The sequence below is a fragment of the Oncorhynchus keta genome, chromosome 30, assembly GCF_023373465.1.
Source record: "Oncorhynchus keta strain PuntledgeMale-10-30-2019 chromosome 30, Oket_V2, whole genome shotgun sequence".
Taxonomy (NCBI): Eukaryota; Metazoa; Chordata; class Actinopteri; order Salmoniformes; family Salmonidae; genus Oncorhynchus; species Oncorhynchus keta.
Genome location: NC_068450.1, coordinates 38,179,768 through 38,205,354, shown reverse-complemented (window position 1 = coordinate 38,205,354; position 25,587 = coordinate 38,179,768). Strand labels below are relative to the sequence as shown.

General features: G+C 43.5%; 1 protein-coding gene across 2 annotated transcripts in view; it reads left to right on the top strand.

Moving 5' to 3' along the window:
- The window catches only part of LOC118363535 (phospholipid-transporting ATPase ABCA1-like), a 42,141-nt gene that overhangs the window by 6,282 nt on the left and 10,272 nt on the right, over window positions 1–25,587 (top strand). For both annotated transcript variants that reach the window (XM_035744486.2, XM_035744487.2), the window contains 18 exons: window positions 474–615; window positions 845–963; window positions 11,904–12,025; window positions 12,920–13,117; window positions 16,217–16,306; window positions 19,657–19,900; window positions 20,017–20,156; window positions 20,299–20,415; window positions 21,800–21,994; window positions 22,471–22,676; window positions 22,861–23,037; window positions 23,165–23,387; window positions 23,622–23,843; window positions 24,088–24,292; window positions 24,433–24,546; window positions 24,731–24,905; window positions 25,033–25,164; window positions 25,299–25,576. In XM_035744486.2, the coding sequence (XP_035600379.1) occupies window positions 474–615; window positions 845–963; window positions 11,904–12,025; window positions 12,920–13,117; window positions 16,217–16,306; window positions 19,657–19,900; window positions 20,017–20,156; window positions 20,299–20,415; window positions 21,800–21,994; window positions 22,471–22,676; window positions 22,861–23,037; window positions 23,165–23,387; window positions 23,622–23,843; window positions 24,088–24,292; window positions 24,433–24,546; window positions 24,731–24,905; window positions 25,033–25,164; window positions 25,299–25,576 (3,099 nt within the window). The remainder of the gene's footprint in view (window positions 1–473; window positions 616–844; window positions 964–11,903; window positions 12,026–12,919; window positions 13,118–16,216; window positions 16,307–19,656; window positions 19,901–20,016; window positions 20,157–20,298; window positions 20,416–21,799; window positions 21,995–22,470; window positions 22,677–22,860; window positions 23,038–23,164; window positions 23,388–23,621; window positions 23,844–24,087; window positions 24,293–24,432; window positions 24,547–24,730; window positions 24,906–25,032; window positions 25,165–25,298; window positions 25,577–25,587) is intronic.

Below are 25,587 nucleotides of genomic sequence, written 5' to 3'. Positions count from 1 at the left end.
CTCTGTACGTGATGTTCAAAGACCACTCTAAGTAGATCCAGCAGGTTGATGTAGAAGCCTTTTAAGTGTCTCAGTATCAGTTCAAACTTGGCTGGATTACCCGGTGTTCTCTCCTGTCCGCTCCCTGTTGATAGTGGGTGAATAGACTGAATAGAAAGATGGAATTGAATACTTTGAAAAGTCTCATTTTACATTCATAGATGTAGTTTAATGTGGTGTAAACATTATTACATTTCAACATATAGTAAGTTGACTCTTTCTTCCTGGATCTCTTCCTCTGCTCTCCCGCGTCCTCTCTCTGCGTGTCTTATGAATGTACTGTACATTGACCAGTGGTGTAGTAGAGTAAATTCTTTTGCCCAACAGTTTACCCACCTTTTGCATTGGAAAAAAATAGGAAGTGTTACTTTTTTTCACCACTACATAACTGACGGTGATGTTACTGATGGTATCCCTGCCTGTGTCTCCGTCAGGTCATTTCCCCAACAAGGCCATGCCCTCGGCAGGCACCCTTCCGTGGATCCAAGGCATCATCTGCAATGCCAACAACCCCTGCTTCCGCAACCCCACTCCTGGAGAGTCCCCTGGGGTCGTGGGCAACTTCAATGAGTCCATGTGAGTTCCCACCGCAAGCTGCAGCTCTATATCGGATAGTTTCCCTTTAATAAGACATTAAAATATTAATACACCTTATTTTGTACTTGGCTCGTTTCATTAGATGAATAACATCCAAATAAAGAAAATGGTCTCTTAAATGTTTCTTTAAAATATCCCATTTATAACTCGATTTGAACCAATTCAATTGTATTCTCTGTTAATCTGTTTCACTGTGGGATGTCTGTAGAATCTCTCGTTTGTTCTCGGATGCCAAGAAGATCCTGCTGTACAGTCAGAATGACCGGAATCTGGACGGCTTTAAAGACCTCATCCAAGCCCTGAAGACCCTACAGGCCAACACCGAAGGTAAGAGGCACCTCCATAGAGTGCCACAGTATGAGTCATAATATCCATAAAACAAGGAAATGATTCCAAACGTTTCTCCACCATTCATTTTCTAACGTTAGCGAAACATATACTGACCAGAAAATATAAATGCAACATGCAACAATTTCAAAGATTTTACCGAATTACAAGTCATAAGAAGGAAATCAGTCAGTTGAAATAGATGTATTAGGCCCTAATCGATGGATTTCACATGACTGGGTAGGCCAACCCACTTGGGAGCCATGTCCACCCACTGGGGAGCCAGGCCCAGCCAATCAATATGAGTTTTTCCCCAGAAAAAGGCTTCATTACTGACAGAAATACTCCTGAGGATCCCCCTCCTGAGATGATCCCGCAGGTGAAGAAACCAGATGTGTAGGTCCTGGACTGGCGTGGCTACACGTGCTCTGTGGTTGTGAGGCCGGTTGGATATACTGCCAAATTCTCTAAAACGACTTTGGAGGCAGTTTATGGTGGAGAAATTAACATTCAATTCTCTGGCAACAGCTCTGTTGGACATTTCTGCAGTCAGCACGCCAATTGCACACTCCCTCAAAACTTGAGACATCTGTGGCATTGTGTTGTGTGCCAAAATGGCACAATTTAGAGTGGGCTTTCATTGTCCCGAGCACAAGGCGCACCTGTGTAATGATCATGCTGTTTAATCAGCTTCTTGATATGCCACACCTGTCAGGTGGATGGATTATCTTAGCAAAGGAGAAATGCTCACTAATAGGCATGTAGACAAATTTGTGCACAACATTTGGGAGAAATAAGCTTATTGTGTATATGGAAAATTGTTGGAATTTTAAATTTCAGTTCAAGAAAAATGGGACCAACACTTTACATGTTGCGTTTATATTTTTGTTCAATTAGGTAATTCATAAATTGGCTACATTTCTTTAAATGGACAATTCTGTGAACACAGAATTGACACAATGCTTGTTAACAAAGAAGATGACAAGCAGGAGCTTGCAGGGATTTGTAGTTTTGGATGATGTCTACTTTGATGCTAATTAGCATTTTAGAATCGGAGAGTAAATACAGCCTAATATATTGATTCAAGTCACCATGTCTGAGTGAGATTTACATGGTTATCAAAACGTCACGCCAGGATAAGCCGACAAGAAACAGTGCCCTTATTTTAAGTGTTTCTAAAATCCCCCATGGGAAAAATGAATGGAAACATTTCCCTGTTTGACCGCTAGGTTTTATGGGTATTATAACACCTCCACTGTGAGACTCTAAATAAGCCATGGGTCAATGCAATAGTTCAGAGGTCAATGAAACCAACTTATTAGAGACTACATACACACTACTACATTCACAAGAAACACCAGGGGGCAATTCATTTGAGGGGAACTCACTGCTTAGAATAGACAGTAGTTTCGCTGAAGCTGAATCAAGAGTCATTCCAGGTCTACGTAGTGCATTTCTGTTTGCCGTGCCCTGAACTCTCCGCCCCGTTGATCTGGCCCCCGAGAGTTATGCCCACTTCTGGGCAGAAAAAAATTGTGTTAACACTAATTCCCTTACACTGTGCTGACTCACAGCGGGACTCCCATCCCCTTTTGTCCTGCTCCAACCTGTCTTCTGGGGGATCCTCCTGTGCCTGTGAATGACTGTAGATGGATAGATTATGCCACTTCAATTTCACACTCAGATTTCTTCTATAATTACATTCCGTTATGAGCGTTAAGATGAGTTTGTGTTTAGAGTGGCAGTGGTGGCGTGATATGAGAGGCCGTGGGTGGATGAAAGTCGGCAGAGCCTCTCCCCACTGGCAGGTTGTGGCAGGCCATGGGGTGGGCTGATGTTTGGGCACATGGCTTGGAGGTATTCTCATATGTCATTCATGATAGGACAGATTTTCTCTACTCCCTTACTTGCTGTATGCAGGGTAAGTGGTGTGAGATTCCTGTAAAGAGTGTGAGATACTCAATAGGACTGTGCCTTCTTAGCCATGTGACCTTATATTACATTAGCTTGGGTAATGGACTTTATAAAAGGATAAGCCTTTCACGGGAGTAGTATAACAACATACAGATGAGACTTCAATATCAAGGCAAATACAGTACTACTGTAATAAATGATATATTTGCTGTGTCTGTGTATCCACTGGCTGATAGTAGAAAAATCTCTGCTGAGGTGTAATTAGGCATAAGTGTAGGTGCCTCAAACAACTAAAACATTAAAATGAGCCAAAACAGATGTGAAATCTGATTTGAGCCTTTGTTCATGGCAATAGAGGTGAAAGATGTGCTAGGTCTATCTCTAATGACTAGTGGTCAATTGTTTTAACATACTTCCATTAACTTATTAGATATTGCTAATCAATTCCTGGTTCAGTCTCCCGACCTATTTACTAGTCTAAGCATGATATTGATAAACCTGTCTTAGAGTTTGATAGGACCATTTTAAATCGCGACGCATCCCAATAGCGGCTCGGTTTATTACGCCGCCATATGTAAGTATGAACAGGGATGACGCAATATCTCTTCAGCAGTGGCGGTTGATTACGTTCATTCTGGCTCCTGAGTTCAGAGTGCATTCGAAAAGTATTCAGACCCCTTCACTTTTTCCACATTTGGTTACATTCCAGCCTTGTTCTAAAATAATACCCCATAATGACAAAGCAAAAACAGGTTTTTAGCAATGTTATCAAAATGAATCGAAAACACCAGTGGTGGTTGATTTCGGTCATTCTGGCTCCTGAGGTCACAGTGCACTGACGATATGCCCTTTAGTACAGTCACAGGTGTGATCAAGATACTCCTGATGATCCACGTTGATATCCATTAATCAAGCCTTTCTGAATGGGATAAAGATGTTAGAACGGAGGATAGTTGAATAGGTTATCAGAGATTTGAAGGACCACAGTAACAGCAAATTCCACAATAACTTTAATGTCAGCTAGTCCTCTGCTTGACCATCATGAACTCTTCTGCCAGGTATTGTGCTTCCCTCATGCTGAGTTCAAGCTCTTTCCGATTATACACGGTGTCATTGAGTTTCTGACTGCACAGTGCTCTTCCCTTAAAAGCCCTCGAAGCTTTCACATCGACCAAAAGAATCTGATATTCTTCCTTGTCATGTTTTTTTTATCTGAATATCTTTTGTTTTTGGCAGAGACGTATTACTTTTTGTACACATTGTGGACCCACGTCTTAGTAGATACAATTTGGCACTGTAAAATGTATTTATAGTGGAGCCATCTATCTTAAAGAGTAGATAAGATTGTCTCCAACTAGGGTTCAAAAAGTCTGGGAACGTTCAATAAATTCCCCGGTTTTCCAGAAATCCTGGATGGAGGATTCCAGATTTCTATTTTATTCTCTCCTGATTCTAGGATTCTTCCAACCGGGATTTCGGGAAAAACAGGGAATTTATTGAAAGTTCACAGAATTCTTTTAGCTCCAACTCAATTACTCAAAATCAATGTTGTTTTTGTGGGTTTGCATAATCTCACATTGACTTTTGGAATTGTGTTACGAGAATGGCGCTAGAATGTATAGGGGCTGTTTTACGGGCTATTTTGTGTGTTTCTGTAAGGGTGTGAACTGGCGGCAGAGAAGTCAGACACAGGAGAGAAATAACCGTTTCCAACGGCACAGTTTATTTACAAAAACCCACCGGAAAACATAATAATAAAAATCAATGGGTAACATAACCCGACGCACACCAGTACAGACGTACACATACACTTACAATAAACAATCACCGACAAGGACATGAGGGGAAACAGAGGGTTAAATACACAACATGGAATTGATGGGATTGGAACCAGGTGTGATGGAAGACAAGACAAAACCAATGGAAAATGAAAAATGGATCAGCGATAGCTAGAAGGTTGGTGACGTCGACCGCCAAACACCGCCCAAACAAGGAGAGGGACCAACTTCGGCGGAAGTCGTGACAGTTTCTTTGCGCTGATCTGAACTTTTCTTGTACAAAATGTTTCCGCCATAATTTCCTATGACTGAAAAGAGCTTCTGGACATCAGAACAGTGACCACTGTTCTTCTTGAATGAGTCGGCGGCACAGGACGTACTGCACACCCCGGATCAGGCCCTGATCCCCAATACTCGGAAGAGAAAGTGGTACAGTGGCTGACGTGCGGGCACCCAGATGAAACTACGGCAGCGAGTAAATAAACCGCCTATTAGCAAATTGTCACGATCGTCGTATGAGTGAGACCAAGGCGCAGCGTGCATAGAGTTCAACATAATTTAATAAAGAGAAAATCACGGGAAAAAAAACACAAACAAAACTTGAAACTACTGGAGTGCACAAAGGCAACTTACTGTAGACAAGATCCCACAACTAACAATGGGGAAAATGGATACCTAAATATGATCCCCAATCAGAGACAACGATAAACAGCTGTCTCCGATTGGGAACCATATCAGGCCAACATAGACATACAAAAGATGACGAAAACCCTAGACGTACAATAACTAGAGTACCCACCCTAGTCACACCCTGACCTAACCAAAATATATAGAAAAACAGAGATATCTAAGGTCAGGGCGTGACACAAATGTACAATCACTGGAGAACAAACTCCGTTCGAGACTATCCTATCAACGGGTCCTGGAGAACTTTAACATCCTATTACTAGACTGCACTCAACGAGCTGTCCAGGATCTGCAACTGGATCATGGGCTTCCTAACCAGGTGGTGAGGGTAGGTAACAACACATCCGCCATGCTGACCCTCAATACAGGGGCATGCTTAGTCCCGTCCTGTACTCTCTGTTCACCCATGACTGCGTGGCCACACACGACTCCAACACCATCATTATGTTTGCCAATGACACGACGACGGTAGGCCTGATCACTGATGATGATGAGGCAGCCTATAGGGAGGTCAGAGACCTGGCAGTGTGGTGCCAGGACAACAACCTCTCACTCAACGTCAGGAAGACGTGGACTACAGGAACAGGTGGGCTGAGAATGCCCCCATTCACATCGACAGGGCTGTAGTGGAGCGGGTCGAGAGCTTCCAGTCCTTCTGTGTCCACATCACTAAGGATTCATCATGGTCCAAACACACCAACACACTCGTAAAGAGGGCATGACAACACCTCTTCCCCCTCCGGAGGCTGAAAAGATTTGGCATGGGCCCTCAGATCCTCAAAAAGTTCTACAGCTGCACCATTGAGAGCATCTTGAAAGGCTGCATCATCACTTGGTATAGCAACTGCTTGGCATCCGACCGCTACAGAGGGTAGTACTTACGGCCCAGTACATCACTGGGGCCAAGCTCCGTGCCATCCAGGACCTCTATACCAGGCGTTGTCAGAGGAAGGCCCTAAAAAAAGACTCCAGGCACCCAAGTCATCGACTGTTCTCTCTGCTGTTGCAACGTCAAGTGGTACCGATTCACCAAGTCTGGTGACAGGACCCTGAACAGCTTCTACCCCCAAGCAATAAGACTGCTAAATAGTTAGTTAAATACTTAACCAAATAACTACCCAGACTATCTGCATGGACCCTTTTTGCACTAACTCTTTTGACTCATCACGTACGCTGCTGCTACTGTTTACCTACCATCTGTCACTTTATTTCTATTTATATGTACATATCTACCTCAATTACCTCATACCCCTGCACATCGACTCGGTACGGGTACCCCTAGTATATAGCCAAGTTATTGTTAATCATTATGTATCTATTATTACTTTTGTTATTAGGTGTTTTACTTTTCAATTATTTCTCTATTTTCTTTCTTTCTGCATTGTTGGGAAGGGCCCGTAAGTAAGCATTTCACTGTTGGTCCACGCATGTGATTTGATTTGATTTTCTAGTTTTAGATCCAATATATTTCAGGAAGGGTCATCTTTTTGGTGTTCGGCAGGGCACACATTTTATAGACAGATTTTAACATGACATGTTGTAATATCTAGATTGATTAATCTCACGTTTAACAATAAAGGCATCAGCATGCTTCAGTTTGGCTGGCGCCTCACTCGGCTAGGCGAACTGAACAAGTGTGCTCTCATACTCCTTGAAAAGACATTCGCTTGAAAAACAAGAAAAAAGTGGCAATAGTACTGTTTGTCCATTTTGAGACGCAGTAGCCAATTCTCAAAATTGTCAGAATTCATCTAAAATAATTAAAGAAATCTGTCATTAATTTTGACATTTTTGCAGAGGAGATCTTAGTAACGCAATTTTACATCGAACTAAGATGTTTGGTGCAGTATTTCTCAATGAAACAATGTGCAAAGACATTATTTAAGAATCCCTACTGTTGACCAATCACAGACGAAGGGGTGGAGACTTTGGCTTTGAACACTAGCTTGCCTCTAGAAAAGTGTCATGTGCCCGAGCAGCTGAAAAATTCCTCACCGAAGTCCAAAAACGAACGAAAACATTGCAAAATGTTATCATAATATATGCATGAACTGTTTCGGCTGGGAATCATGTGGACGCCGTAAGGATCATGAACTCGACCTAGGGCCACCAATGTTTTGTCAGACAGTCCTGTAAAAACCAAGCCCTTGGCTACAATGGCTTACCTCCAGAGATGCTTTTCACAGGCATTCAACAGGAATTCACAGAAGCCTGTGAATGTCCCAATACAATAGACTGAAGGATTTGTCAGAGTAGATTAACTGAAAGGTGTCATGGGGGGATGGGGGTGAACTGTGACCAGTGGAGGAACATTGATTCAATTGACCTATCGCAAAATTCTAAAGCATGTTCATGGTTTGTTGGATATTTTTTGCTAATTTGTAACTCCTTTTGACATTTGATTCGAATGATTTACAGGGGTGCATGTTTTAGACAGTTAAACAAGTCTGTCAGCTTTTGAAAAAGCCCCAGATTTTCAGAGACCTTATTTGACCTCCCACCCACTCACCTCGTATGTCTTCAAACGTCCATCCAGCCGGGGGGGGTTAATGTTTCAGGAATCTGCCACCTCCTGGCCTTTTGTTCCCCCGACCCCCCACTGCCATCAGAACCCACTTCCAGCGTTTGTTCTTTGAAAGGGCCCAGGAGTTGAGGGAAGGAGCCAAGTAGAGAGGGGGGCCAGTATCCCTACACATTGATATAGTACTGGTACTGACCCTGTGAGCACAGACGTTGAAAATACGTTGGCATTTGGTCCGTCCGCACTGGCCTTGATTTCAATATCCGTCCAGACCAAATCTTTTATCTCCCTCACCAACTTCAAACATCAGCTATCCGAGCAGCTAACCGATCGCTGCAGCTGTACATAGTCTATAGGTAAATAGCTCACCCTTTTTCACCTACCTCATTCCCATACTGTTTTTATACTGTTTTTATTTATTTACTTTTCTGCTCTTTTGCACACCAATATCTCTACCTGTACATGCCCATCTGATAATTTATCACTCCAGTGTTAATCTGCAAAATTGTATTATTCGCCTACCTCCTCATGCCTTTTGCACACATTGTATATAGACTGCCCATTTTTTTCTACTGTGTTATTGACTTGCTAATTGTTTACTCCATGTGTAACTCTGTGTTGTCTGTTCACACTGCTATGCTTTATCTTGGCCAGGTCGCAGTTGCAAATGAGAACTTGTTCTCAACTAGCCTACCTGGTTAAATAAAGGTGAAATAAAATAAATAAATAAATAAAAATAAAAAATCTGAACCCACCATGGACGTCTATATTTGGTTCAGTTTTGGTCCGGTCCGCACTGGACTTGATTTGGCCCCCAAAAAAGACTTATATGATTGGTTCAGGTTTGGTCCAGACCGGCTTTGATTTGGCCCAAACATAGACATCTATGATTGGTTCAGATCGAATTTTGGACAGCATAGAACAGTTTAATATAGCAAAGAAAATTTGAGTATAGTACACTAGATTACAGTATAGTGGAGCACAGCATAGTAGAGTACAGTATAATGTTCTATATTGTACTTTACTGTACCCTACAGTACTCTACTGTACTTTACTCTACTAAAGTACTTTACTGTACGGCATAGCATTCTATTGCACTCTTCTGTGCTCTATGTACTGTGAAGCATAGACTTCTATGATTGGTTCAGATTTAGTCCAGTCCGACCAAATTTGGTCTTGTTTGGGGTTGAGCTGATTAGAATAATACCCAGCATGCTTTGCAAGTGTTCATTTTAACATTTACATTTGGTAATTTAGCAGATGCTCTTATCCAGAGCCACTTACAGTCAGTGCATTCAGCTAAGGTAGATAACAACCACATATCACAGTCAAAGCAAGAAAAACTTCTCTGTAACTGTTACTGAGAGTGTTAAGAGTTCTGTTGGTTGTAACTTCAAGCATAATCAATGCAAGTTTCAAACTTTTGAAAAAGCTAACGTGTGATGGCAAAAATAGGTGTTCCAAGCTGTAATATTGAATTGGCTCCATTTTCTTTTAATTGGAATAAGAATGTTTGAATGTAATATAATTATTTCTTAATTGACATGTAGATATAAGTGAATTGATGTACAGCTGTAGAAAGTTATAAAAAATATATATTTCAACGTCTGGAAAATATGTATTTTCAACTTTTATTCAGAACCTTCTTTTAGATGTCATTTAGCTCGTAAACACCAGGTGTTCTTGTGTGTTTTTATTTTATCTGACCTAGTAAAGAATCTGTGCTATTTTTAAGATTATATTCTGGATTTTCAGTTTTTCTTACCTTTTATATTGAATACTGCATTTAAATACTAGTAAAACTAAGTGAATGCTCTTCATCTGATTACTGCCCGCGCCCGCCCGACTAGCATCACTACTCTAGACGGTTCTTACTTAGAATATATTAACAACTACAAATACCTAGGTGTCTGGTTAGACAGTAAACTCTCCTTCCAGACTCACATTAAGCATCTCCAATCCAAAATTAAATCTCGAATTGGCTTCTTATTTCGCAACAAAGCCTCCTTCACTCATGCTGCCAAACATACCCTGTAAAACTGACTATCCTACCGATCCTTGACTTCGGCGATGTCATTTACAAAATAGCCTCCAACACTCTACTCAGCAAACTGGATGAAGCCCCATATACTACCCACCACTACGACCTGTATGCTCTTGTTGGCTGGCCCTCACTACATATTCATCGCCAACCCACTGGCTCCAAGTCATCTTTAAGTCTTTGCTAGGTAAAGCCCCGCCTTATCTCAGCTCACTGGTCACCATAGCAACACCCAACATTAGCACGCGCTCCAGCAGGTATATTTCACTGGTCATCCCGAAAGCCAACGCTTCTTTTGTCTGCCTTTCCTTCCAGTTCTCTGCTGCCAATAACTGGAACAAATTGCAAAAATCACTGAAGCTGGAGTCTTATAATCTCCCTTTCTAACTTTAAGCATCAGCTGTCAGAGCGGCTTACCAATCACTGTACCTGTACACAGCCAATCTGTAAATGGCACACCCAACTACCTCATCCCCATATTGTTATTTATCCTCTTGGTCTTTTGCACCCCAGTATCTCTACTTGCATATCATCATCTGCACATCTATCACTCCAGTGTTAATGCTAAATTGTACTTATTTCGCCTCTATGGCCTATTTATTGCCTTACCTCCCTACTCTTCTACATTTGCACACACTGTACATCTATTTTTCTTTTGTGTTTTTGACTGTATGTCTGTTTATGTGTAACTCTGTGTAGTTGTTTTTGTCGCACTGATTTGCTTTATCTTGGCCAGGTCGCAGTTGTAAATGAGAACTTGTTCTCAAGTGGCCTACCTGGTTAAATAAAGGTGAATGTCGTCACTGTGGTTGAAAGTGTGATGTGTCCACAGAAGGTTGGTGGCACCTTAAACTGGGGAGGATGGTCTCGTGGAAATGGCTGGAGCAGAATAAGTGGAATGGTATCAAATACGTCAAACACATGGTTTCCAGGTGTTTGATGCCATTCTCTCCGTTCCAGCCATTATTATGAGCCGTCCTCCTCTCGGCAGCCTTCTGTGGATGTGTCACCTCATTCTCCACAGGTCTTTGTCAACGGTTGATTATTTCAGTCCACACACAATGAATTATGGAAATTGATGTCATCTGGCAATGGGCTACAGTCTGCAAGGTGTTTGGTGTTGATTTTGTTGTTGTTGAGGGATGTCAATTGTTGAGGGAAAATGTACTTCATACGATTGTGATGTGTTTTTAAGTACTTCTGGATAAGAGCGTCTGCTAAATGAATGAAATGTTAAAGGCACCTCATTGAAATGATCAACAGCAATCAGAAGATGTTACCAGGCAGCAAATGTGTGTATATTGCTATTTTACCTCTCATGGACCCCAGTCTACTTCAATCTTGGCCGTTTTGCCTTGGACATGTACAGAATTGTCCTAGCCTGTGTTGTTGTCAGTATTTGCATAGGGAAACTATTCTCCAGCCTCTGAAAAACTATTCATTGAAGCTACCTTTATGGGGAAAGGGGGGTTAAGTATTCACCTGCTTTTGTTTGTGCCGCTGGAGCCACAGCGTAGTTGTTTGTTTAGATGTGTGTGTGTGTGGTCTGAGGAGGTATAACTTACTGTCCTGTAATTTGACCTGTAAAATACGAAAAGAAAGCTTATCCAAATAATCCGGCAATCGTTTTGTAGGGTTGGTCACCTGAGTAACTAGCAACCAATCAGATGCAGCTCCATGACAATTGGGCAAAACAAAAGTTTGAATGAGGTTGAAAGCTAATACACTACCCACAACTAAGGAAAATAGCATGATTTGGCAGAAGGAGCATCCAAAACTTGCTAAATAGGCCTATTACAATAGATCATTCCATCCAACACACACACACACACACATACACATACACACACACACACACACACACACACACACACACACACACACACACACACACACACACACACACACACACACACACACACACACACACACATACCTAGTAATGTCGGGGTATAGGAGAGGGCTAGTTTGAACACGTTGTTGTGCTTATTTCCCACAGGATTCAAGCTGAAGGATTTCCTCCACGACAATGAGACCCTGTCCACTTTCCTCCTGCGAAACGCCTCCTTCTCGGAACACGCCGTGCACCAGATCATTGAATCCGACGTGAACTTGGAAAAGGTATGAGGGGAAAAACGCCACCCTCCCAAAGTTCTATGAGGCAAAGGCCTATTACTGCGGTCAGTTCAGTCGATCATGAACAGTATTAGAAGCAGTGTAGTAGTTGCTGAACATTCCCAGTAGCGGATATAGAACAGGTCAGTAGCGTTTCTGGGTTTGATTTGATGGAGCACCTGTGAGTTAATTAAGTCTGTGGCCCTTTATTTCAGGGACATAACCCTTTAGAGAGAGGGCAGAGAGAGGGTAGAGATGTCTACTGCGGTGTTTGAATGTGCTGAAGCAGGGAGTACACCAAAGGGCTAGTACTGTAGCCTTCACCACTCAAGTTTTTACTGCAAGACATCATCTTCCACTGTCTTTGTTCTCTCCTCAAAAACATGAAGATATATTTGTTTTCTTTCACAGTTTCAGAAACTGCCATCTGGTTTTTCCTATCCTATTCTCTCCCCCCCCCCCACGCCCCTCCCCGCTGTAGGCCTATGTGGAAATAATCTCAACTAGGCCTTATTCTTCAGCTAAATGGATTACAACAATTTGATAGTGACAATGCCCTCACATTACACACACAATCCTGCAGCAACATGAAGCAATGGGAATCTAGATACAGTATGTAAACAATTCAGGTCCTAATATTGCTCCGTGGTATCCAACCCCGGGATAACAACATGCATGCAACTCCAAAGTCACACGGCCTTATCCCATGTGTTTCTCAATTCTGTTCTTTCAGTACCCCCCAAGATTACGTGTTTCAAATGTTTGTTTGAACCCTGCACGAGCACATCTGCTTAGATGAATGAAAAACGTGCAACTTTGGAGGTTTGAGAAATACTGTTCTCTGCCTGTCTTTAGTCATTGCTCCATTACCCATCGACCCTTCTCCCCTTCCCTGTCCAGGTGCTGGTCAAAGGCTTCGGTGTCCACCTGAGGGACATGTGCAAAAGCAACGGCACCAGTGTGGAGGACTTTGTGACCATCACAGACAGCGAGGTGTCCAGTCTGGTCCAGGAGATCATCTGCGGGTCCCCAGGTTCCTGGCTCAACCAAGCAGAAAGCCACTTCCTCAACAACCTGGACTTCCTCAAACCAATACGGGTAAGCACAAATGGGCTCTAGGCCTATTTCTTAATTCCATTCTTTTACTTTTTAGATGGTTGTGTATTGTTAGATGTTACTGCACTGTTGGAGCTAGGAACACAAGCGTTTTGCTGCACCCACAATAACATCTGCTAAATATGTGTATGCCACCAATACAATTTGATTTGATTTGAGGTAGAAGTTACCTCGAGACACTGATCTCAGACGGTCCCATTACGAACTTTACACACCACATAAGAGATGTTCCTCCTGTCAGAGGTTTTCCACATATTTTCTAGGTTATTGCCACCCAGGGCTCAAATGCTCCTAAATATTTTGCTGAGCAACGTGACATTTTAATATGGGAACACCAGTGCGACTACAAATAAAATCACCCAGAATAATTGTAGTTATGATTACATTTTTCCCTTCCACTGCCTCCGAGTCGAGCGCCATACTCCGCGGACACGTAGAGCAAATGAAGTGCACCTATTGGCCCACGGCTGGCCAATCGAGCGCACAGCAAAGTTAACACTGTGATATTTTTTTTTAATTAAACCATGACGACAGAGACTGTCAACAAATACAGCTAAGCTGTTTTTCTGAGTGAGTTCATGTTTACATTTGTATGTGGAATAGACATTGGCTGGGATGCGGTTTTAACAAATTAGCATTCAGGATTAGACCCACCTGTTGTATAATTACATGAAGAAGCCATAAAATGTGCTTCAGCCAACCCTGTAGCTGCAATGAATATCAAAGTGTTTCAAAAGGCCTACACTATTAGTATTAGCGGCTTGTGTCTTTTTGAATATCAAGGAATATTTCACTTTCTCTTGTCATAAGAGTAACAACATGAATTTGTGGATGAGGCAGAAATAATGTGGTGAGAATCGAGTTTCGCCATCAGCTTGAAGACCGTGTCCGCTTTTTGGTCACGGTCAGTCTCAGCAGAGCTGAAGGAAACTGAAACTGACCATCAAATGCAGGCCCCATTAGTCCAATAAAATGAAAATCATTATTTCAATGTTTGATCACTCAGCTGTGCCTCAGTCACAAGTAATACAACAACTGATCTATTACTGGTGTGACCATACCTTCATTTTTAAATGGTTTGAGAACAATAAAACGTTGGCAGGGCAATTCAAGCATAGCCAATATGCGATGATAATGTATTGGGCCTATAGTCTACTATAGCCTACTATAGCCTATTATAGCCTATAGCCTACTGCAGAGACCTGTTTCTAATAGGTTAATGTTGCATAGGCTTATGTTTTCTAAGTCATGCTAAAAACAAATCTGAGCAGTAGATCTCGACTTGCATTTTGACCCAGAAAAAGTGACCACTGCAATATAAAGGAATGAATGACTGATCTCTTGATGTTCGTGAAGAGACAATGCTACAGTTTTTCAACGTAGTCCTTCTCAATAGGTGCTTAATAGTAGTCCTACTCAATAGTGCTTTTACAAAAAGGTAGAAATATAATATTCCACAAATGACTTTGTCATTTCAGTGACAGGTATTTGTTTCAAAATGTTTGCCTTTTAAACAACGTCTTTTCAGATGTAATAGTTTCAAGTGCTCCGCGTGTGCTTAAAAAGTAGCTAGAATTCATATGGGCCCAATATAGACTTGATCTCAATCAATTAAAAAAAAAAAGCTTTTCTGATGCTCCTAAAATGTTATGTTGTGCTACCAATAAACATTTTTAATTTAGAACTGTTGCCACCTGGCTACAGGGTCGTATAGCCATGGGTTACGTTGAGATTTGTCTGGAGTTAATTAACGTGGCTTTGGGCAGACCCTATTGATCAGAACTCTAGTTGTTTTATGGCCCCTTCTGAAAATCTGCTGCTTCTAGAGGAGCTGTGAAACCAACAGAGGCCACCCAGCAAGGCGGGGGCGGCCCAAATGAGTTGAACTGATTTTTATCAGCAAATCAGAAACGTTCTCTGAGAGGGAGGGGATTGCAAAAAAAAAAAAAAAAAAAATGTTAAAAATATCTATTAAGGGCGCCAGCCGAACTGAAGCATGCTGACACCTTTAGGGACTTTGGAAAGGGGACCTTACCCCTCCCTCGTAACTAGTTGATATAGTGGCGAGGATCAATTCTCATCACAACAGAGACCCAACACAAAGCCCCCCTCCCATGGTTGTTTTTCTCCACTGAAGACCAGAGCCAGGTGACCTAATTCACTGACGTGCACAGTGCCGAGAACCGAACAAAGCGTAGGGGCCCGGGGAAAAGCAGAGGCTATGAAAGAAGGGGGTAAGCGTAGGTGGAGGCATGTTGTTGCCTGTCGACCCAACTATGGAGATACGTTTGAAAACTAACTGCCGTCAAATAGAGGATTTGGCCTCAATCTTTAAACGTTAGTCATTCATGAGTATCACTTCTCTCTATGTCATAGTTTATAAAGGTAACTTTTAATTCGACACCTTAGCACCAGTGCAAGGGAAATATATCATTAACATCCTTGCAATATGGTCATTTTGCCCAGAGGGTAGACCATTGATTGAATTCCAATGGTCAGAAATTGCATGATCAATGGCATCTTGCGCAGTGTTGACAGCTTGTGAACAAGGATCCAGGAAATCAGTCAGAGAAGTGTGATTTCTTATATATAAAAGTGCTTAGGATTGTATCACCTTGTCATTCAGATACAGTATGACTGTCCACATTGATAAACATGGAAGAGTCTCGGGCAAGGTGTTATTATGTGATACCTGTCCTCATTTTGACATGCCACAGCGGTCAGTTTCCCTATTCATACGATAACAAACAGTGTTTTTGTCCTTATGGTTACTGCTTTTGTAGCCTTTAAGGAACAAGACATGGTAAACAAGGCGACAACACATGCAAGATGCTATTAAATCAAAACAGTTCACAGGGTTTCCAAGAGCAGTTCGAAACGTTGCTGTTAAGTTTCTTGTTCCGATGGGAAAATGACTGCATACTGTATAACCCTTATTGAAAGGGTCTTCCTGTGAAACTATGTTAGGAAGCTGTGGTGTGGGACTGTGGGGGTGTTTTGTAACCAACATAATGTCGCTGTTCGTCTTTTCGACTGTATGTGTGTGCGAATTGACACTTCTTCGCTCCTTCCCCCCTACAGAAAGATGTGAGGGCTGACCCTGAAGCTGTCCAGCAAGTGGCTGAGGCTACAGACAACCTTCTGGAGAGCCTGGGATCCCTGGCCATTGAGGTGGGCATCAATCTCATCACTACACTAAACACATTTCTGACAACTAGAAAGGTTTCTGCTGCATTTCTTAGCAGGCTCTCTTATGCATTGAAAATGGTTATGGTCTTACATTTGGCCATTACGGTTACTGAGGTTAACCTCATCATTTAGAAGCATTATCAGTTGTTCGATGTGTCACCAGACGGAGACCCACAGAATAAGCCCCCTCGTAGCCAAGTGCATTTCCTGGTATTTTATCCATGTTTTGTTTTGTGTCGACCATAATGAGCTCCCCTACCTTGGATCAGCAGCGAAGCAGGTTACTCTTGGCAGGGCCACAGACAGAACCGTAGATGTATAGGATGAAAACATCAATGGAGTTTCTTTATCCCATCATTACAAGATGGCCGCCAAGAGCCCCCCTCCCCGACCTCATTTCCCCCTACTGTACTTCTTGCATCTGGTCTTCTTTGAAGTTCTACAGCATAAGGAAGTAGAGGCTGGACTAAAACTGTATGTAGTGTTTATCTGCCCCCTTCAACTCCCTCCTGTTTGTTGCCTGATAACCTTCTGACCCAATTTGTTTGGATTTGTTTGGAATTGTCCCCTAGGCGTTTGAGCTACAGCTAAACGTCGAGGACAACTGTTTACCAACATTCTAATGTGATGATAATCACAGTTTTTCTCATGTGAAAAGGTCAACAGAATGGGATGGAGGCACTACACCTATTTATATGAAGTCAAGTACTTGTAGGTCTGACACATTTATATGTTTCAGTTTGAACAGGAGAATTTCTCGATTCTGTGTTCTTGCTGTGTGCTCTCGCTATTTTCTTGCTTTGTCAGTTCCACTCTCCTCCACAGCGGTAGGAAAAAGGCCCTTGTAAGTGTCTTGGCAGTAACTGTATAGGTATACAGTGTCTCTGAGTCCAGATAGAAAAGATCCTTTTTCCCTTGGGAGATAGATGACTGGGAAAAGCTGAACAAAGAGCAAAGGCTTTCTAAACAAGTTAGTGGGCTGGTCAGCATTTACCCAAAGGAAAATTGACTCAAGTTGACTGATTTACACTACGAGGTGAATGCATGCCCCTATGACAACCACCAGGAGGTTTTAAGACTCGCTCGACCTTACCCAAGTATGTTGGCTGTGTTTTCTCAACCAATCAGTGCTCTGTTGAATACTTTGGGGCAATTCCACAGTAACAGAGTGATGCTAAGACTCAGATCTGTGTCGCTTTAAAATGTACGCCAAACAAAAAGCAATGGTTGCAAAGTTAAACGAACCATACAACTCTATGCACAATGACGACTTTTAATCATTTCCACCGAAGATTTAGCTAAAACACATTTGCTTGAAGAACGGTGCAGATGCAAAGTTTGATAAGAGAATGACGGCACAAACAGCACAAACCGCCATTCTGTTACCAAACTTAGCATCTGCGCTGTTCTTCAAGTAAATGTGTTTTTGTCAAACGTTCAGTCTCAGCATCATTCTGTCATCGTGGAATTACCATTTACTTACAATAATTAAATTCAATCAATCAATAAGAATAACCCCTATAAGTATACATTGATTCTTATGTTTGCAAACCAATACAGATGCAGGATCTTATTCTGAGACAGTTTGCTTCAGTAGGAACATAATCCTGCAGCTACAGGAAATGTGAATTATTATGTGGATTATAATGACTGGACATTTTAGTAGGGGCTGATACATTTTTCGTGAGGGCAAATCAAGTGTAAATTACAAACTATATACGCCTTTTTAAAACTAAAATACAGTACAATTTAGCATTTCCTGCTGTGAATTAACATTCTCAGCAACAAAAGAGTGATCAAATTAAGACCCTACATCTGTATGTTGCAGCTGCATACACACGTCATAAGCTATGTATGCATATTTATGAAGGCTCTTAACTAAACTAAAGTATGGTGTACAGTCTTTAGGGCAATTACACTTAAGAGTTTCTAAAACAACCCCAGCACTCTGTAGACACACACTTTGTTGTTCTTTGTCCCCTGCTAAGCCCAACAATGTATCTGAAGATGTCAAGACACTCTGAGCCACTAAATATGACTTGTCCTGGTTTGGCACATTACCCTGGGGTTATGTTGGGGTACGGCCCCTCCTACCTTAACCAACCCCCCACAGACACCTCTAGAGGGGTCCAGAGCTGCTGTCATTTGGTTATGACTGTTTGTGTGAGAGTTCAGTGTGTACAGCTGTTTCCCCCGCATCTCTCGCGTGTACACACACACACACACACACACACACACACACACACACACACACACACACACACACACACACACACACACACACACACACACACACCATTCCCGGTGTGTTGCCCGGGCTAAATTGGAAGCATGTGACTGCCTTCTTGCTGATGTGGCTGGGCCGAGTCAGAGGAGGGAAGGAGGGAAGGGGAGGGGACGGAAGGGCCTGACTGGCATGTATGTAACCACATTGTCAACTAGACTCTGGGAGAGTCGCCAGTCGGTAACACCTCTCTCCTCTTCTGCCTCAGTGATGAATGACCGAGAGTCATCTTTCCCTCAAGCACTTACTGGGTTCTCTTAATCCTGACTTTCCTTGTTTCCTAATGCTGGGTGAGGATACCTGTGTTAGAGAGAGAGAAAAATAAGGATAGAAATAGAGAGTGAGAGAGAAGAGGGCAAATGTAGAATGGCAAATCTGCCACAAAAGTAGAGGCGGACCAAAATGCAGCGTGGTTGTTATTCATTGTACTTTAATAAAGAAACTGTACACGAATAAACTAACAAAACAACAAACGTGGGAAAATCTAAAACAGTCCTATCTGGTGCAAAACACAGAGACAGGAACAATCACCCACAAACACACAGTGAAACCCAGGCTACCTAAATATGGTTCCCAATCAGAGACAATGACTAACACCTAATGACTAACACACTATCAGCCTCTGATTGAGAACCATATCAGGCCAGACATAGAAATAAGCAAACAAGACATCCAACATAGAATGCCCACTCAGATCACACCCTGACCAACCAAAACATAGAAACATACAAAGCAAACTATGGTCAGGGTGTGACAATAATAGATCAATAAAGCATTAATAGACGAGGGGGGTGATTTATGATGGTTTTTGCATGGCTGTGTTGAGGTCATAGGTAGAAGGCGAAGCCTAAAGTATCCCTCTGTCCACATACAGGAAGTAATTCCATCACGTTGACAAGTTGCTTCATAACAATATGTATCCATGTCAACAAGCTGGTCTCGAATCACAATGAACTGCTCGAAATCCAGGCCACGGTCCCACCTGCATCCTACAAGATGACTCCCTGACCTCATTTGCTAACATCACAACCCCTTGTATCCAAATTAGCTGGCCAGCATGAAGAGTTGGAGCGACCTGCGTAACGAGATCATCTTCCTCACGGAGAACGCCACGTCCTCCCCCAGCCACATGTACCAGGCCGTGTCGCGCATCGTCTGCGGCCACCCCGAGGGCGGCGGACTAAAGATCAAGTCCCTCAACTGGTACGAGGACAGCAACTACAAGGCCCTGTTCGGCAACCACAACACAACCGACGGGGAGGAACCTATCTCTGCCTACGACAACGCATCCAGTAAGCAACTTCTTCTTCGTGGTTACCTATTCCCTGATTGTCCAAAACTGTTTCGAGGATTGTTGTGACATCCTGGTCTAGACTGGACGTCATTGTTCCTTCTGTGACCCCTGCAGCTCCATACTGCAACGCGATGATGAGGAACATGGAGTCCAGCCCCGTATCCAGGATGATCTGGCAGGCCCTGAAGCCTCTGCTCATGGGCAAGATCCTGTACACCCCTGCCACTCCCGCCACACAGAAGATCATCCACGAGGTGGGTATCAGTACAATTATACAACTTAGCTACAGCATATTCCTGCACTTCATCCAGAGTTAATTCCGGCGTTAAGTGGTAGTTTTGCTTTAGCTTGTCTTAAGCGGAACACTAACTGCCCCACTCCCTCCCTCTTCCGCAGGTGAACAGAACGTTCCAGGAGCTGGGGGTCCTCAGAGAGCTGGGGGGCATGTGGGAGGAGGTGAGGCCCAAGGTCTGGAGCTTCATGGAGAGTAGCGAACAGATGGACCTAGTAAGGGTATGTCTGACTTATCTGTTGTCTCTACTACAGCCAACATCACACTTACACTGAGTGTACAAAACATTAGGGACACCTGCTCTTTTCTATGACATAGACTGACCAGGTGAATCCAGGTGAAAGCTATGATCCCTTACTGATGTCACTTGTTAAATCCACTTCAATCAGTGTAGATGAAGGGGACGAGACAGGGGTCAAAGAAGGATTTTTAAGCCTTGAGACAATTGAAACATGGATTGTGTGTGTGTGCCATTCAGAGGGTGAATAGGCAAGACCAGGGGTGTCAAACTCATTCCATGGAGGGCCTAGTGTTAATAAGACCTAGACAACCAGGTGAGGGGAGTTTTTTTAAACTAATTAATGACCTTAATTCATCAATCAAGTACAAAGGAGGAGTGAAAACCCCCAGACAAATTGAGGCTGTTCTGAGGGCAAAGGGGGGGGGGGGTTCCTAATGTTTGGTATACTCAAGGACCGAGCACACCCCCATTCTCATCGACGGGGCTGTAGTGGAGCAGGTTGAGAGCTTCAAGTTTCTTGGTGTCCACATCACCAACAAACTAACATGGTCCTACCCTACCCTTTTACACTGCTGCTACTTTCTGTTATTATCTATGCATAAGTCACTTTAATAACTCTACCTACATGTACATATTACCTCAATTACCTCAACCAACCGGTGCCCCCGCACATTGTACCGGTTCACCATGCTCAAAGGGATATTCAATGTCTGCTTTTTTTTTTACCCAGTTACCAATAGGCGCCCTTTGCGAGGCATTGATAAACCTCCCTGGTCTTTGTGGTTGAATCTGTGTTTGAAATTCACTGCTCGACTGAGGAACCTTACAGATAATTGTATGTGTGGGGTACAGAGATGAGGCAGTCATTTAAAAATCATGTTAAACAGAATAATTGCACACAAAGTGAGACCATGCAATTTATTATGGGATTTGTTTGGTACATTTTTACTCCTGAACTTATTTAGGTTTGCCATAACAATGGGGTTGAATACTTATTGACTCAAGAAAGTACAGATTTTCACATTTGCCAGTGACACAACATCTCAATGTAATATATTTTAAATTCAGGTGTAACGTGGAAAAAGTCAAGGGGTGTGAATACTTTTTGAAGGCACTCTTGTACCCTTGTAGGGCACCTTTGAAATGATTTTGGAATGGCATCAGTACATAGCAACTCAGAGACACACCCAGGACATGACACAGTAACATAGCAAAACAAGAAAATACATGATTATAAAGCAACGTGGTGGTAAGCAGCCCTTTCAGATGGTCAACACTGGCATCTTGTGGAGGGATGCGGGACAGTGCCACTAAGTCCTCAGCTACTCACGGCTACTTTCCTGCTCTTCCTCCCTCTCTCCCAGACCCTACTGAAGAACAATGGCACCGCCAGGTTCTTCACCTCCCAACTGGCGGGCACAGAGTGGACCGTGGAGGATGTCTCCAACTTCCTGACCAAACATTCAGAGGACACACGTCCCCACGGCACCGCCTTCACCTGGAGGGAAGTCTTCAACGAGACGGACCAGGCCATCATGAGCATTTCCCGCTTCATGGAGGTCAGTGTCTCACTTTCTTCGCCTGTATGTCTGTCCGTTTGTTTCCGTCTTTGTCTGTATCTTCTTCGTCTGTCTGTATCTCTTAGTCAACTCTCTCAGTCCCAGAATTGTTTTCCCCCTTTCTAGTGATATCACTATTCAGCACGTTCTGCAATACATACTTTTGCATCAAGTGAAACTGGACCAGAGCTTTGGTTCTGAAGGTTTCCCAGTCATAGCCCTCTCTGAGGAAACAGTAGTCAGTGGCAGCCATTTTACTTTGTCCCAACCTCTTCCTCTGTATAAAGGGAAATTACAAATAAAAAACACAGTTGGACCAGTTAGCTATGAACTTGACGAACTCTCCATTTAAAGCTTCCCCATCTCTCCTTTCAGCATGTGAATGGATCTGCTTCAATGGAAAACATCACACTCAGTAGTCCTGGCCAAGACCAGATGAGGATAGGCCTTTAATGGATGTGTTTGTTTGTTTACAGTGTGTAAACCTGGATAAGATGGAGCCTGTGGCCAATGAGGAAAGGATGGTCAACAAATCCATGGCACTGCTGGACGATAGGAAGTTCTGGGCGGGGATCGTGTTTCCCGACATTGAGGCCAACAGCTCTGAACTGCCGGCCATTGTCAACTACAAGATTCGCATGGACATTGATAATGTGGAGCGCACCAACAAGATCAAAGACGGGTAATGTTGATTCAAAGCTTCCCAATCTACCTCCTACATGTATTGGACAGTGTTTTATGTCTCTGCCGTTGGGTCCATTTTGAACATTCACTTTGTTTGTTGTGGACTTTCAACGTTTTTTTTGTTTGTTTTGTTGGTAAAATAAGAATTTGATGTGAACATTGCTTTTGCACTCTCTTTACAGATATTGGGACCCCGGTCCTCGTGCCGACCCCTTTGAGGACCTGCGCTACATCTGGGGTGGCTTCTCTTACCTCCAGGACATCATCGAACACAGCATCATCACGGTAGTGACTGGCGCCAAGGAGAAGACGGGAGTCTACATTCAACAGATGCCCTACCCCTGCTACGTGGACGACATGTGAGTCACACCGAGCAGGATTTGACCTTATTCGCTGCCTTAAGACCTGGAGTCGGTCTTGAGCGGCAGCATACCACAAGCTTAACTGCATGGCTTCAAAATGGCTTCCATTTCCTCCTTTGACCAGCTTCCTGCGGGTGATGAGTCGCTCCATGCCCCTCTTCATGACCCTGGCCTGGATGTACTCTGTGGCCATCATCATCAAGAGCGTGGTTTACGAGAAGGAGGCGAGGCTCAAGGAGACCATGAGGATCATGGGATTGGACAACGGCATCCTGTGGTTCAGCTGGTTCATCAGCAGCCTCATCCCCCTGCTCATCTCCGCCAGTCTGCTGGTGGTGCTGCTCAAGGTGCTGCGTACCAGGGTTCAGCATGAAGACAATGTTTTGTATTGTTTTGTATTGCACTATTTCACTGATGTCCGTACCGCAATGTTTCAGTGATAATGGCTTTCATCGATATTTCATGTTGACGTGAGCCTTGACTCGATCAGACAGCAAATTTTCTCTCGCGATAATTGTACCACGCTCGTCCCAACTATGAACTAACCATTGAGCATCCTCTTCTCGCTCTCCTACTATCAGATGGGGAACCTGCTGCCCTACAGTGACCCCAGTGTCATCTTCCTGTTCCTGGGCTCCTTCGCCGTGGTAACCATCATGCAGTGCTTCCTCATCAGCACCATGTTTGCCCGTGCCAACCTGGCGGCGGCCTGCGGGGGTATCATCTATTTCACCCTCTACCTGCCCTACGTCCTCTGTGTGGCCTGGCAGGACTACGTGGGCTTTGGGGCAAAAATAGTCGCTGTGAGTCATGCTTTTATAGCTCGTCAAGTTTTTGAGTTGGTGCTTGTCCACGTGACATTTTATGAGAGGAGCCGCTGTCATTAAGAAGTACAGTGTCACGACAAATAGGGAAGCTTTTTTTCTTCTTTTGACACATCACTGACTTTTTGGGCTTCAGGCTCAGCATCTTATTGGCATTGGTGTTGCATGTGATGTTAAACCCCTCTCTCTCCTCTCTCTCCTCTCTCTCTCTCTCCCTCTACAGAGCCTGCTGTCCCCGGTGGCCTTTGGCTTTGGCTGTGAGTACTTTGCCCTGTTCGAAGAGCAGGGCATCGGCATCCAATGGAACAACCTGTTCAAAAGCCCCATGGAGGAGGACGACTTCAGCCTGACCACAGCCATCATCATGATGTACTTTGACTCCTTCCTCTACATGGTGATGACCTGGTACATCGAGTCCGTCTTCCCTGGTAGGTGTCCGTGAACTGAACGGTTCCCATTTTGATGGGCTTTTGTTGAGGACATTTCCATTTGTATTGTTTTGTTTTGTGTTGCATTGTTTTGTTGTCAGCGTTGTCTAAATGTATGTGTTTATTGTGGTCTCCTTCAGGTCAATATGGTATTCCCAGGCCCTGGTACTTCCTCTTCACCAAGTCCTACTGGTTTGGAGAAGGAGACAACAGGAAGACTGACTTCAGTCAGAACAAGAGAAGGAACTGTGAAGGTAAAACCCAGATTTAACGCTGCTGCAGAGCAACTAAGTATCCACAAGGTGGCGATATAGATCCGGCAAAAATGTGGTGCAGTTGTGAGAGCGAATTCATTTGAGTAGTTGTGTGTGTTTTCAAGGAAAGGAAAACGGGATGGTCAATGTACCCCATTCGATGGACATTGTGTTGTATCTCCAGCTGTCTGTATAGAAGAAGAGCCAGCCCACCTGAAACCTGGCGTCTTCATAGAGAACCTAGTCAAGGTGTACCCGCACGGGAAGAAGCTGGCTGTGGACGGGCTGACTCTGGGCTTCTACGAGGGACAGATCACCTCTTTCTTGGGCCACAACGGAGCAGGGAAAACCACGACCATGTAAGTGCAATAACGCACAAGTAGTTTCATCTGTGAACAAAAACCCATACACATATAATTGAGTTGAATGTTAAATTGATACAATTGTAATGGAGTAATCTAATATTTGCACCTTTGTCTGATCCAGGTCGATTCTAACGGGACTGTTTCCCCCTACCTCTGGCACTGCTTACATCATGGGCAAAGACATCCGATCGGAGCTGAGCGCTATTCGACAGAGTCTGGGCGTTTGTCCACAGCACAACGTTCTCTTCAGCATGTAAGTGTTCCCAGTCCATCATATTAACCACCAGTTGTTACAGAAAGTTCATTCTAAATGACCAAAAGCATTGAAGTAAATAGTTACATTGTTTTCTTATGAGTAGTTGTGTGGATGTTTTGGGCTTTGACCAGGCTGACCGTCGAGGAGCACATCTGGTTTTACGCTCGTCTGAAGGGTCTACCTGAGGAACAGGTGAAGTCTGAGATCGAACAGATCCTGATAGACACTGGCCTGCTGCACAAACGCACTTCCAAGACCAGCACACTGTCCGGAGGGATGCAGAGGAAGCTCTCTGTGGCTCTGGCCTTCGTCGGGGGGTCAAAGGTTGTGATTCTGGACGAGCCCACCGCTGGGGTCGACCCCTACGCCCGTCGGGGCATCTGGGATCTCCTGCTCCATTATCGTCAAGGTAACCACTAA